General features: G+C 38.4%; 2 protein-coding genes across 2 annotated transcripts; one reads left to right on the forward strand and one right to left on the reverse strand.

The window, feature by feature from the left end:
- The first annotated feature begins 281 nt into the window (after positions 1-281).
- Positions 282-5,968, forward strand: ebna1bp2 (EBNA1 binding protein 2). Its single transcript, XM_061683686.1, has 9 exons — positions 282-468; positions 847-930; positions 1,034-1,203; positions 2,405-2,528; positions 4,066-4,155; positions 4,248-4,323; positions 4,436-4,532; positions 4,635-4,806; positions 4,895-5,968. The coding sequence occupies exons 1-9, from the start codon at positions 373-375 to the stop codon at positions 4,940-4,942; spliced, it is 957 nt and encodes a 318-aa protein (XP_061539670.1). The 5' UTR covers positions 282-372; the 3' UTR covers positions 4,943-5,968.
- A 1,491-nt stretch (positions 5,969-7,459) lies between these two features.
- Positions 7,460-8,497, reverse strand: cfap144 (cilia and flagella associated protein 144). Its single transcript, XM_061684854.1, has 4 exons — positions 8,353-8,497; positions 8,186-8,245; positions 7,659-7,762; positions 7,460-7,555 (listed from the first exon to the last, which is right to left on the reverse strand). Exons 1-4 carry the CDS (start codon positions 8,468-8,470, stop codon positions 7,460-7,462), a joined length of 378 nt encoding a protein of 125 aa, XP_061540838.1. The 5' UTR covers positions 8,471-8,497.
- Positions 8,498-13,143: the final 4,646 nt, after the last annotated feature.

Here is a 13,143-nt window from a genome sequence, read left to right on the forward strand (position 1 = left end):
GCTGTTGGTTTGTTGCGGCCATGTTGAGACGTTTAGTAAAACTGTCTTCCGAGAACACAAAAGTGAACGAGTGGTATTCCTACAGGAGCCGTATCCGCATGTATTCAGTGAGTCCATTTTTACAGGTTTACAGGTTGTATTATTATTTTATTTTTAATTTGTTATTTGTTATTATGTATTGGTAATCTTTGTTTTGTTTCCTTTTTTGTTTTTCCTGTAGGAACGTTTTGTAATACACGTTTCTCCATCGACGGACTATCTTGGTAGGACCACAACCACACGCTCTTCCTCCCCACGTGAGCTGTTTGTGGTGGATGGTGAACGTGTGGCCCGATTCATATTCACGATTACTTGATTGTTTTGTTTGAGCTTATGGGTATTGCTAGTGAGACCATGGAGCTAGTGGAGGAGGACGAGATGTTCAGCGAGGACTCAGAAGACGAAAACAGCGAATTGTCAGACAATGCGGTTAGTTCATATCGTGACACAGTCAGCTAACCGTTAGCAAGCCAGATGATCATGCTCTATTTTAAAAAATATATATATTTTCATTTATTATTATTGTTATTATTATTTAAATGTAGTATAACTATTCAAATTATAAAAGGCACCACTCGTTTTAACCCTCTCAAGACAACGCGATGTTTTTTTTTTTTTTTTTTTTTTTTTTACTTTCTACAGTGTTTTGCTCCGTGGAATAAAGTAATTTATATTGAACACCGTTTATGTTGCAACAAACGACAGTGATCGTTCATCTAAGTATATTATCGGCTCTGTACTTGTATGTGTTTAATTGACCTACATTCAAAATGATTGTGGGCATGTCGTCTTATGTTGTATGTTTAGCTCCAAGAAGCTTTCGCGAAAGGTTTATTGAAACCTGGAATGAATCTGATGGTAGAAAAATCCAAAAGGTTCGTCAACAATGTGGTGAGTAAGATTATACAACGGTTTCTTTGTTTGCTTATACACATATTTACAATTTGAAATCAACTATTTACGCGAGTCATTCACATATCATTATCCAATGCAGCAAGGCATGAAACAGGGTTTGTCAGACTTAAGGAAAGACCTTCCCTGGGTGGAGAGACTGGACCTCACCAATCCGCCTGTTGAGGATGTCCTCGCTAAGATTGGGAACATGCAAAGTGGGAGCAATGGAGTCGTCAATGCTGACGATGATTTCCAGAGGGAGATGTTCTTGTGAGTATCAGCTTTAATCCTTCAAGTATTGAATTCTTATTGGCGGCAAGGTATGTTTATATGTGCTTGCGTGGACTGCTCCCACTTCCTCCCATGTTCTGAAAAAATGCGTAATGGGTTACTTGAAAACTTAAATTGTCAATAGGTGTGAATGTATTTGTCAGAATGTGCTCTCGCCCACTGTCAGCAAGCATTATCCAAAAAGAACTTATTCAAACTAATTAATTTGCTTCTAAACTGTTTGAACAATATTGTTTACAACAGAGGTTACCTATGTGAATATAGGTTTTAAATTGAACACAGTGGGAGCATTGATGTAAGTGCATAGAGTAAACAACGCTCATAGTTTACTGTTATTATTGATGTAATGTGTGAATGGAAAGCAAACAATCTGTTTAACACAAAGTGCAACACTACTAAAATCTGGACCAGAAGCACGTTCCTACGCATTTCTCACAGAATATGGCAGTGCGAAAAGTGTTTTTTTTTTTTTAAAATTATATATATATATATATATATATATATATATAATGTCAGGATTGCCTACTCATTAGTGTACAACTCACAAGAGTAGATTTATACAAAACAAAAGCTGCTCATTCATATTGTAAGGCAAACAAGGGAAGTTTTTTTTTTTTTGATCACCCAAAATAGATCAGTCATGATTTTTGTGGGAATGTATTATTTATTCAGAATTAAATGATGGTAGTTATTACTACACTGTATATTTGTTTACATTGCACTTTTTTTTTTTAAACAAACAGAATATACTCTAACAATACTGATTCTAATGATTCTTCTATTTCCTCCTCCAAATGTCACACATCGAGCTGTGTCTTTCTCTCAATGTCCTGCTGATCATGAGTGACGCGCTAAAGAACATGACTGGCAAAAAAGCATCACAGTAAAAGCTTCAGCCAGCCAGCAACATGAATAATTCCATTTGTGAACCGTATTAAAGTGTCTAATTCAGAACACTGGTCTCAAATATTGACCTCCGACTGGATAGTGTTGAATGCTTGTGAGTCCTTGTCAGTCTTTCAACGGCTTTTGACGTTCATGTAGTCCGTACATCATCATTACTTCTTGTGGGCAGTGTGAGGTCATTTAAGTTTGCAGTTCATGTCTGCAACACTGTCGAAAAGCCTCATCAACCTTGGCAGTAAAATTATTGATTTGCTGTGTTAAATGCTTTCAACAGCTACCGGCAGGCACAAGCAACAGTCCTTGAGGCGCTGCCTCTCTTGAGCAAGCACGGCATTGCCACCAAGAGACCCGACGACTACTTTGCTGAGATGGCTAAGTCAGATCAGCACATGCAAAAGGTGAGTGCTTAGTTTACTAATATACTCCTCACTTTACAGTGGGACTGGGTTAACTTGAGAAGGGGGCGGAAAAGTACCATACAAAGTTTACCTGGGAAACTATGAAAAGTTGGACGCGTGATTAAAAAGGGAGTTTATGGAATTAATAGTTTTAGCATTTGTACAAACTTGATCTTGTACAAATATTGCCATTTTTGTCATGAGCAGCATGACATGAGCAACAGATGATTTTAAGATACATATTTCAGGTTGGGTTCTTATGCAATAGAGCCTCAGTACTGTTACTGTAGCTGCAGCATTAGGACATTGTTGCAGTTCATTATTTCCAGTTTATGTTCATGAATTCCATTTTAAGAATTCCTGGAAATTTGCAATCCAAACTGTGACTTAATGCGCCTTATTGTCAGAGGTGGATAGTAATGCGCTACATTTATTCCGTTACATTTAGTCAAGTAGCATTTTGGATAAATTGTACTTGTCAAAGTAGTTTCAATACTGCATGCTTTTGACTTGAGTATTTATGTTAAGAAGAAACGGTACTTTTACTTCATTACAATGATCTAAATGCTGCTCGCTGCTTTTGTTTATCAATTTTTGCTTATTTATCAACAATTTTGTGTGCAACCTGTCTGTTTAGACTTCGACTTCAGCAATGGGCGCTGTTTGCTTCAATCCAATTTAACTGCTAGTGACATTAAAGTCTAGTTCACCAATCAAACCACACAAGGAACTCATATGACCGCACACGTCTTCTATTGGACTTCCGAGCATAGGCATTAACACTAGATAAGCCAGCTCGGCTAATTGACGTGCCTACGTGGCGACCATGTTGGGAAGGTCGTCGTTACTATTGAAGGCTACGGCGTGTGACTCGTGTTTACATTTAGACGAAGGAAAAACAACAGCTTTCATGTATTGTAGTATTTGTCTGGCACCGTCTGCCCAAAAGTGGATATTTCAGCCCACTTCTAACTTAAAAAAAACACCTTTCAGTAAATTGCAGATGTTTTGTTGTTGCTTTGCCTGTGCGTATTAGCCCACATTAACCCTGTTTTATCACAACTAAAATGTGCATCTCCGAGGGTACGTGCTAATCTCGCTCACACTGTACTCGTGTGCGCGCCCACACACACACACAGCAATATCAGAATTTGCACATTCACATTTTATTTGTATTTTAATGACGTTCATGCTCTGATTTTTTTTTATTTTTTTTTTTTATAAATCGGATGTTACTTACCATTTACTCAGTACTTGAGTAGTTTTTTTGACTGTGTAGTTTTTACTCTTAAGTAATTTTTGGGAGGACTACTTTTTACATTTCTTTGAGTCACATTGTCAAGCAATAGTAGTCTTGAGTACAGTATTTGGCCACTCTACCCACCTCTGCTTACTGTGTTGCCTAAGGTACTTTCATGATTATTTTGCCAGATTTATTGCCTCAGCCACTGTCACTCTTGAACTTGTCTAAGCGTCACAGTCAAATTCAACTATTTGTACACTTTGACTATCTTTTCTTGTCTATTCCACCATCCAGATCAGGAAGATGCTGATTTCAAAGCAGGCGATAATGGAGAGGTCAGAGAAGGCAAAGAAGTTACGCGAGCAAAGGAAATTTGGCAAAAAGGTTACCTTTTAATAGTTTCTAATTGTAAAATGGAGGATAATTGTGTCTGATTCAGTAGTTGAGTCATTGATGATTGTATTTTGGCACATTAGGTGCAAGTAGAAGTCATCCAGAAGAGACAAAAGGAGAAGAAGGCAATGATGTCTGCTGTAAAGAACTACCAGAGAGGTTGGTCAGGAGAAAACTAATTTCAACAACAGTTTTGCGCATTTCATTTTACTTTGTGCCAGACAGGCTTGGTAGATACAAATGGAACCTGTTATTATCCTCCCACTTTCAGGAATGACTGACAAGTTGGATTTCTTGGATGGAGACCAAAAGGCTCCTGGTAAAGATGCTTCTCGGAGCTCCAAGAAGGCATCATTGAATAAGAAGGGGTAAGGTGTTAAATTATCAGCACTTTGCAGTTTGCATCAACTGTAACAATAGTTAAGTGCCTCCCCGAATCCAGACTTTAATTGTGACTGCTCCTTTAACAGCCCCAATGCCAAGAGAAAATATAAGGACCAGAAGTTTGGCTTTGGAGGCAAGAAGAGTGGAAAGAAGTGGAACACTAAAGAGAGCCACAATGATGTGTCCAGTTTCCGCGTTAAAGTGGCCAATGCGGCGGGTGGAAAAGGAAAAAAGAAAGACAAAGGAAGAAAACAAAATGTAAGCTACACACAAGCTTTGATAAATAATGTAACATGAAGACATGCACGTTTGAAGAGATGCTGATTTTATTTTTCTTCACTTCTAGAAACGTCCAGGGAAGTCTGTACGCAGAAAGATGAAGGCTCGCTCATAAAACACATCGGGGTTGTTCAGTGGGACTTGAACGTTGCTTCTCGGCTGGATTTCCTCACAGTTCATCTTCCTTAAGAACATTGACTTCTTTGTGACATTTTGTTCAAACTGCCGTCTGCCAAAGTGTGTGGTTAAGAAGGAACAGCATAATCAATCAGGCCACACCGAGGGAGGAAGACTTCCTTGCTGTGGAGGCTGTTCCTTGAACGTCAGCCCTTTACGAAACACTGTTTGGATCACACTTGTTAAACATCAATATTCCACGTTATTTAAAACGTCTAATTTAGTAGTTAAGACGTTAAACCCATTTCACTTATTAAGTCATAAAGACGGTATGTACTGTGTTGTGCCAATCTGATATGATTACACTTAAGTATCCACACTTACCATCCCTCCTTATTTTAACTCGCCGTAGGTTTTTTTTCCATTTATAGTTTCTGCTTTTTTTTTTTTTTTTTTTTTACTTGCTTTTAGGATCATTGAATACTAAATTGCCCATAGGTGTGTATCTGAGTGTGAATTATTGTTTGTCTATATGTACCCTGCAGTTGGCTGGCGACCAGTTTAGGGTGTACCCTGCCTCTCGCCCAGAGTTAATTTAGATAGGCGCCAGTACGCCCGCAACCCTAGTGAGGATAATCGATACGGAAAATGGATTGATGAGAGCCTGTCGCTTTTCATTAGTACGATTTGTAATGAGATGACTACAATTAATTTGTAAAGACCATCACTATTGCTGTACTAGAAAGTGTAGTGTCACCTTTGGAACTTAATGGCCATAACCCATTGTTTTTGGAGTCTGTGATTTATTATTAAATATTTAGGGACTTAAAAACAAAGTTTGAAAAGTCTGTTCATTTAAACTTGGTTTGACATTTAATTAGTTGTAACATGACTGGAATTCACATGATGGCAGCTTTGAAATGGGCTACATTGATCACGATAAAGCGCACACACTGCTGATGACTAAATCTTGTCTTATTGACGTGTCAGGGAAAAGCAAACTGCTGCCTAAAGCACAGTATGTAGAACATGTTGATGACAAAAATACTCAATAAAAAAGCATCCGGTACTCCAATCTACACCAGGTCAACGAGCTGTTTGATCATGAAATACATATTTGGCATCACTTAAAATTGCAAGAAAAAAATGGGGTGTGTATTACATAACTATCTTTTGAGATGAAGATTTTAAAATGTAATTCTACTTTGTGAATTCTGAGACTAATTGAACTTATTGAAGTATTCCAAGATATACAAGTCCGAAAATACAATGAATATAAAAAATACTACACACCCCTGTTCGAATGCTGTGGTTTTGTGATAAAAAGAGTTTAAAAATTCCCAGTTCCCACCTTTGTGACCTACAATCTGTAGAACTCATTTAAAAAACAAATTTACCATAAGTATTTTAAGGGGGGAAATAAATGCCTGTTTGTGTGGCACATCTGGATGTGCCAATATTTGCCCACGCTTTGCAACAGTTTTCCATATCTATCAGATTGCAAGGGCATCTCCTGTACACAGCCCTCTTCAGATCACCGCAAAGATCTACATAAGGATTCAGGTCTGGACTCTGGCTGGGCCTTCTAAGATCTTGTTCTTCTGGTGAAGCCATTCTTTTGTCGATTTGGATGCGTACTTTAAGTCATTGTCATCTTTCCAGTGGAACACTGAAGGTTTTGTGCTCATAGTGAATCGTTTTGAAACAGTCCATAATTTCTTCCACCTTGACTAACGCCCTTCAGTTCTATCTTAAGAAAAACAGCCCCAAAACATGATGCTACCACCCTCGTGCTTCACTGTAGGTTTGGTGTTCTTTGGGTGATGAGCAGTGCTGTGTTGATGTGAAACATGCTTTGTAAAGTTATGGCCAAAACGTTGAACCTTGGCTTCATCGGACTATAACACATATTCCCATATTTACAAAATTCCTAGCACGTATTTGCAAAATGTAGCTGTGCTTGGACGTTTGTCTTTTTATGTCTTGCCACCCAATCCCATAGCCCAGATATATGAAGAAAATGGAACATTATTGCCACATGTACTAAACAGCCAGTACTTGCCATAAATTTCTGCAATTCCTTCAATGTTGCTGTCGGGCTCTTGGCAGCCTCCCTGATCAGTTTTGTTCTCGTCTTTTCATCAATTTGGAGGGAAGTCCATTTCTTGATAATGTCACTGTTGTGCCATATTTTCTCGGCTTGATAATGACTTTCTTTGCTGTGTTCCATGGCAAACTTAATGCCTACAGTAGTTGGTTAATTGTGAACACAGGCACATCCCCAGTGACAGAGGGTGTGCGCCCTTTTTCCAGCCACACTATATGTTATTTTGAATTCCCCTCTTTGAGTTGTACAGGTTATAGGTCACTTTAATGGTGAAAAAAAGTTTTGGAATGATTTATTTTGGTCTCGTTTTTTCATCACGTCATAAAAACATGGTATTTGAACAGGGTTGTGTAGAATGTATATATGCATACCAAAATCTCCTTTGTGGTGATTGCTTTTGTTGTGGATTTATTTTGAAGAGCGAAGGATAGACTCTTGGTGCTTGGTGATGTCTGAGCTGTGTCGAAAAAAATTGAGCCTGTTGTCGCTGCGATTTGTTGGGATCTGGGGACAAAACAAATGTGGAAAAAAAATATACGTCGCTGCTTAGTTCTGGTAATGAAACATAACAAAATGGCCTTACTTTTTAAACTTCAAACATCCTCACCAGTGCTGTGGACACCCATCCAATCTCCTGACTTTCAGTCAATGGCATCGCATATTTCTTAGTTGGCTCCTGGCGAGCTTTGTGGAAGGCTTCAATGAAATCCGCTTGAGAAAATGAAATTGCATCATCAGCAATATATTCTTGACAACTCCCCCTTTTTTTCATGGCTTCAAAGGAGCTACATCCTCAGAAGTCATAACACTTGTCATTGGCTGTCATTTTTAAAGACAGAGTGTGTAAGAATTGGCCAAAAGTCATTCCTATATTTCTGACCAGGTTAACACACATTTACAGCGGAAGCCACACCATAAAGTGATCATGAATATTTTCATAGAGCCACAATTAGACACAGCTCTTGTACTGAAATCAGCTAAATTATTCAGCCACACCTTTTGCTGTGGTCGACAAACACAATACCTTTTGAGGCTAGCAACATACTTTCATGTCTTTCAAATGTTTGTCAAAGAAATTTGGTACGTCAACAACTGCTGGTTTCTTTAAATGACAACAAATGATGTTAAACTTACAGTTTTCTGGAATCACTTCTTGTGGTTTCCTGCACATGGGTTTGTCTGGTAGGATGTGTACTGAAAGCGACAATGGGAAAGAAAAAAAGCCACCAACAATTGTATGTGTTTACCTGTGCATCAAGAATATTATAATAGAGCAGTTTAATAAGGGTTGAGTTACTCACACTTTCGGTGTGGGTTGATGTTAAACTCAGTGCGGAGTCTTTGCTGTCTTTGCTCTTTGCGGATCATCTCGACGAGAATTACATTCTGATAAACCACATCTTTTTCTTTTCCTGCCATTTTGCAAATTCATACAGCACTTAGTTGATAGAATAGGTAGATAGGTTAACTAACCTCTGATCCGTCAAGCAAATTTTTGTCTCACGCATGGTCGTTGCCAAGCAACAGAAAACTCACCTGAGTGCCGCAATAACAAAATTAGACCACACGGTGAGGCTGCATGCTCAGCGTTGAGCATTGTGAGTGACTGGACTCTTACACTACTACAAATGTCAACGTTTAATCCCACAGTACCTGGCCCGTAAACAGTAGAACTTTAACGTCATACTTCACTCACTTTATGTCAACATAGTTTCATATTAAGTAACATCAGAGAATTAGATAAAGCCTTTACCACGTCCAGCCATGGCGTGCATATTTACAAAAGGAGATTAACGTAAACAGTTTTTATCAACTCAGTTTTGATTAAACCATCACAATTTTATACTTTTTTTGTTTTTAACAGTTCGCCAAATAAGGAACCCAAAGATTAGAAACCTGGCGGCACGGTGGTCGACTGGTGAGCACATCTGCCTCACAGTTCTGAGGACCCATTTTTACATGAAAAAAATAAAAACACCATTTTTGTTTTGGCTCCCATTTCCAATACATACCAAGCAAAGAATACAACTGTATGTACAAAATGTACAGTTTATGGTAAAGGGGGGATAGACACTGAACTAAAGCCTCACATAGGCTTTTTAAGTGGCATAGAGAAAATGTAAGAATAACAGCCAAATAACTTTTTAATGACTGCCATTTGTGCACAGTGACGATTGGTAGTCATATCAATTTAAAAAATGCCATTACCACCCTTAAAATTTGCTCATGTGAGCTTTAGTTTGATGCCTGTTTAAGATTGTAAGAGACACTTCAGACATTCAGTACATTATAAAGTGTAAATAAGTGAGCAAAGTTTATTTATAAAGCAAATTTTAAACACAGCTCGCACTGAACCAAAGTGCTGCACACTGTGGATTAGCTGAAAAAATATCAAAAAGTAAAGCAGTTGAACATAAAAATAGACACTGTTGCAAATCAGAGGTTTCAACTAAAACAGCATCGACACTCAAACAATTACAGACATACTCGGATAAGACTTTTGAAACATGAAGAAGACCAGGTGCATTTCGAGCCCGGAGTGGAATATTGTCATTGAAGGGGCACGTCTTATGTCAAGGGGCAGTTTGTTCCATAACTGAGGACCAGCAATTGCATCAGTCCAAGGCACACCTGTGCAATAATCCATCCATCAATCTATTTTCTGTCGTGATCCCCATTTGATATCCATGAAGAATTCTTCAATTTAACTCTTGGAAAATTGGAGCAAAAGCAAATATTGTGTATAGTTAACAGTGCAATTGTACCAAAATGTCGATGCCTGTAAAAAAACAAACAAACAAAAACCTATTATTATTATTATTATTATTCTGTTTCTCTACAGCCAACATAACATTACTGTTCTTTGTTTAATTTAAATACATCAATGTTCAGAGTTGAAATGACAACTTTGCTGTATTTAGCAATAACAATAAAACTTCAAATAATTGGTAGTCGTGAGGTTCTGGGTTTGAATCTCAGCTTGTGATCATGGAAATTTCAAAAAGCAACTATAATTTAATGACACGTTTTTTTCTCCCAGTAAGGTAACAACTGGGTGGGTATAATGAGGTGCATGTAGTTTTAAATTTGCGGTGCAAGAGCTGACCAGAGACTTTTCATCACTTGTCCGGCCACTTAAATTTAATTCCAATGAACACACACACACGCTATTGACCAATAATAACAATCGGCAATTCATAAAAAAAAATAAAACTACCTGTAAAATTGTGTAGGCGCTGTCCATTGCGTTTTACTTACAGATTGAGTAATAAGCCAATTGTCATGTGAAATCTTTGTTTTATTATTATTTTTTTTTTTATTTTTATATTCTCAAACCCTCACTCTTGAACAAGACTCCAAGATACTTGAACTCCTCCACTTGGGGCACGATCTCTTCCCCGACCCGGAGAGGGCACTCCACCCTTTTCGGACCGAGGACCACAGCCTCAGATTTGGAGTTATTGAGTATTTCAAACAAATTTGATTCTTGAGAGGATTTAAGTAGCATAGAGTAGAAGAGCATGGATGGGTACTTTCATTTACTTAATTAATTAAGTAAAAATAATTAATAAATAATTAGTAAAGTAAATAATTTACTAAATTATTGGACGTTAAACCAACCATGGTAGACAAACTGTACTCAAATCCAAGTATATGTTTCTCCACTATCAATATCAATATCAATATCCTCCATTTCACCAGGTTAAAAAAAAATAATAATTGAGAGTTAAAACCTGGCACAATATCAAAATGGTTATCAAAAACACAAGACACAAATAAAATAGGATCATAACCTGGGTTCAAATCCGGCCCCGCCTGTGTGGAGTTTGCTTGTTCTCCCCGAGCCTGCGTGGGTTTTCTCCGGGCACTCCGGTTTCCTCCCACATCCCAAAATCATGCATGCTAGGTTGATTGAAGACTGTAAATTGCCCGTAGGTGTGAATGTGTGTGAGAATGGTTGTTTGTTTATATGTGCCTTGCGATTGGCTGGCGACCAGTTCAGGGTGTACCCCGCCTCTCGCCCGAAGTTAGCTGGGATCGGCTCCAGCACGCCCGCGACCCTAGTGAGGAGAAGCGGAACGGAAGATGAATGAATGAAAGAATGTTTCACGAGATTCAAGTTACTCACAACATATGGTCCTTGCTGGTGTTTTTTTTTTTTTTTTTTTTAAATGGAAACTCAATACAATGATTACTGTCAGAAACAGTGCACAAAAACATAAACTCTTTAAATGTTATTGTAGGACGAAGTGAGTCTAGTCACCAATCAAACGTCATGTATTATTGATAGAATTACCTATGTAAAGTGGATCAATATAACATTTGATAATTATTACACCTTAGTGGGTGTCTATATCAGGGGTCACCAACCTTTCTGAAACAAGGAGACTGGGAGAATCACTTTTTCCATGGCATAATGTGCATTTGATGGATACACTCTTTCCTCTAATGTACTTTATGGAGAAGTAATGTTTTCTACTTACACTTAAAGAAAGCTGCTTTACCTGTACAGTAGATTTAACCGGGCTGCTAATAAAATAAAGTAAAATAATTGAATTAAAGCGCCGTTTTTTGTTTTTTTGTGGAAGGGACCATGAGAAAATCATATTGTGGTTTATGTGTGGACCTCCACGACTGCTCTGCCTGTAACAGCCATTCAGTTATGACACTTATCACTATAAGAGCAGATTCCACCCGTCCAACAACCCTTTTTCTTCTCACACACTGTGATAACATTATAGCTCAGCTTTTTATCTGCACACTTCTTGCGGTAGTAGAAGGGCTATTGGTGTTTATTTATCTGATTATGATTACACTCTCTCCTGGCGGCACAACTTTTATGCAAGTGCATGGACGAAAATACAAGTACAATATACTTGGATTGCTCGGTTGCTCAAGCTATTTACTCTGCCCTGGGAGCACTAAGTGATAGTGGGTGACATACAGTATACCAGTCCATGCACACACACATAAACCCTCTTCTTCCTTGTATGTTTTGATATACCTGAAGGTGTCTGGGCTCAATGGAGACACTATGGTCGTGGGAAAGCTGTGTTACGATCAGATGGAAGTTCCGTGTCACCATCGCTCTTATCTGAAATCTCCTGTTTTGTCTTGCTGACAGAGACTTTGTCAGCAAGGACAGACCCTGGAAGAGATTATGGGATGGAACCCATTCCACGTAGCTACATCATAATGCCGGCACCTCATGTACATTTTTCATCCATTCATCCATTCTCTTCACCGCTTATACTCACTAGGGTCGCGGGTGTGCCGGCGCTTATCTCAGCTGACTCGGGGCGAGAGGCGGGGTACACCTGAACTGGTCGTCAGCCAATCGCAGAGCACATATAAACAAACAAGCATTCACACTCACATTCATAGCTACGGGCAATTTAGAGTCTTCAATCAACCTACCATGCATGTTTTGGGAATGTGAGCGGGAACTGGAATACCCGGAGAAAACCCACACAGGCACGGGGAGAACATGCATACTCCGCACAGAAAGACAAGATTTGAAACCAGGATCTCAGAACTGTGAGGCGGAAGTGGCCACTGTGTTGTCGACATTTTTCATATTTAATGTTTTATATTTATTTATTTATTTTTACAAAAATGCTGTTTAGATTCTTAATGGGAACAAATACTGCATGAAATAGATGTTTAGAGGCTGAAACAATTATCTCCTCAATGGCTTTTTCATGATTTAGTTCACTGCATGTCTTCGTTAGCAGCAATGGCCTGGAGTGAGCATGCCAGCCAGATGTGTTTTATATGCAGCGGTGCACATAACAATTTTAGTCTGGTTCACAAATGAGGAGCAGAGATTGTTGCTTCGTGCAAATTTTTTTCATGACCCACCGAGCTCACTGGATGAACTTATGCCAAAAGGTCTTTTTGCATGTGCTTTACATTTTAATCGTCTAAATCTGAGCCAGTTCACAACTGGTAAATTGCCTGTACAAGCATACCTGCATACCTATATACACAAACCTATATACACAATATATATATATATATATATATATATATATATATAATTTCATCTATCCATCTACTTTTTAGGTCTTTGTCGTGGCTGCTTTGTGCCC

Source organism: Phycodurus eques, chromosome 8, assembly GCF_024500275.1.
Source record: "Phycodurus eques isolate BA_2022a chromosome 8, UOR_Pequ_1.1, whole genome shotgun sequence".
NCBI classification, from domain to species: domain Eukaryota; kingdom Metazoa; phylum Chordata; class Actinopteri; order Syngnathiformes; family Syngnathidae; genus Phycodurus; species Phycodurus eques.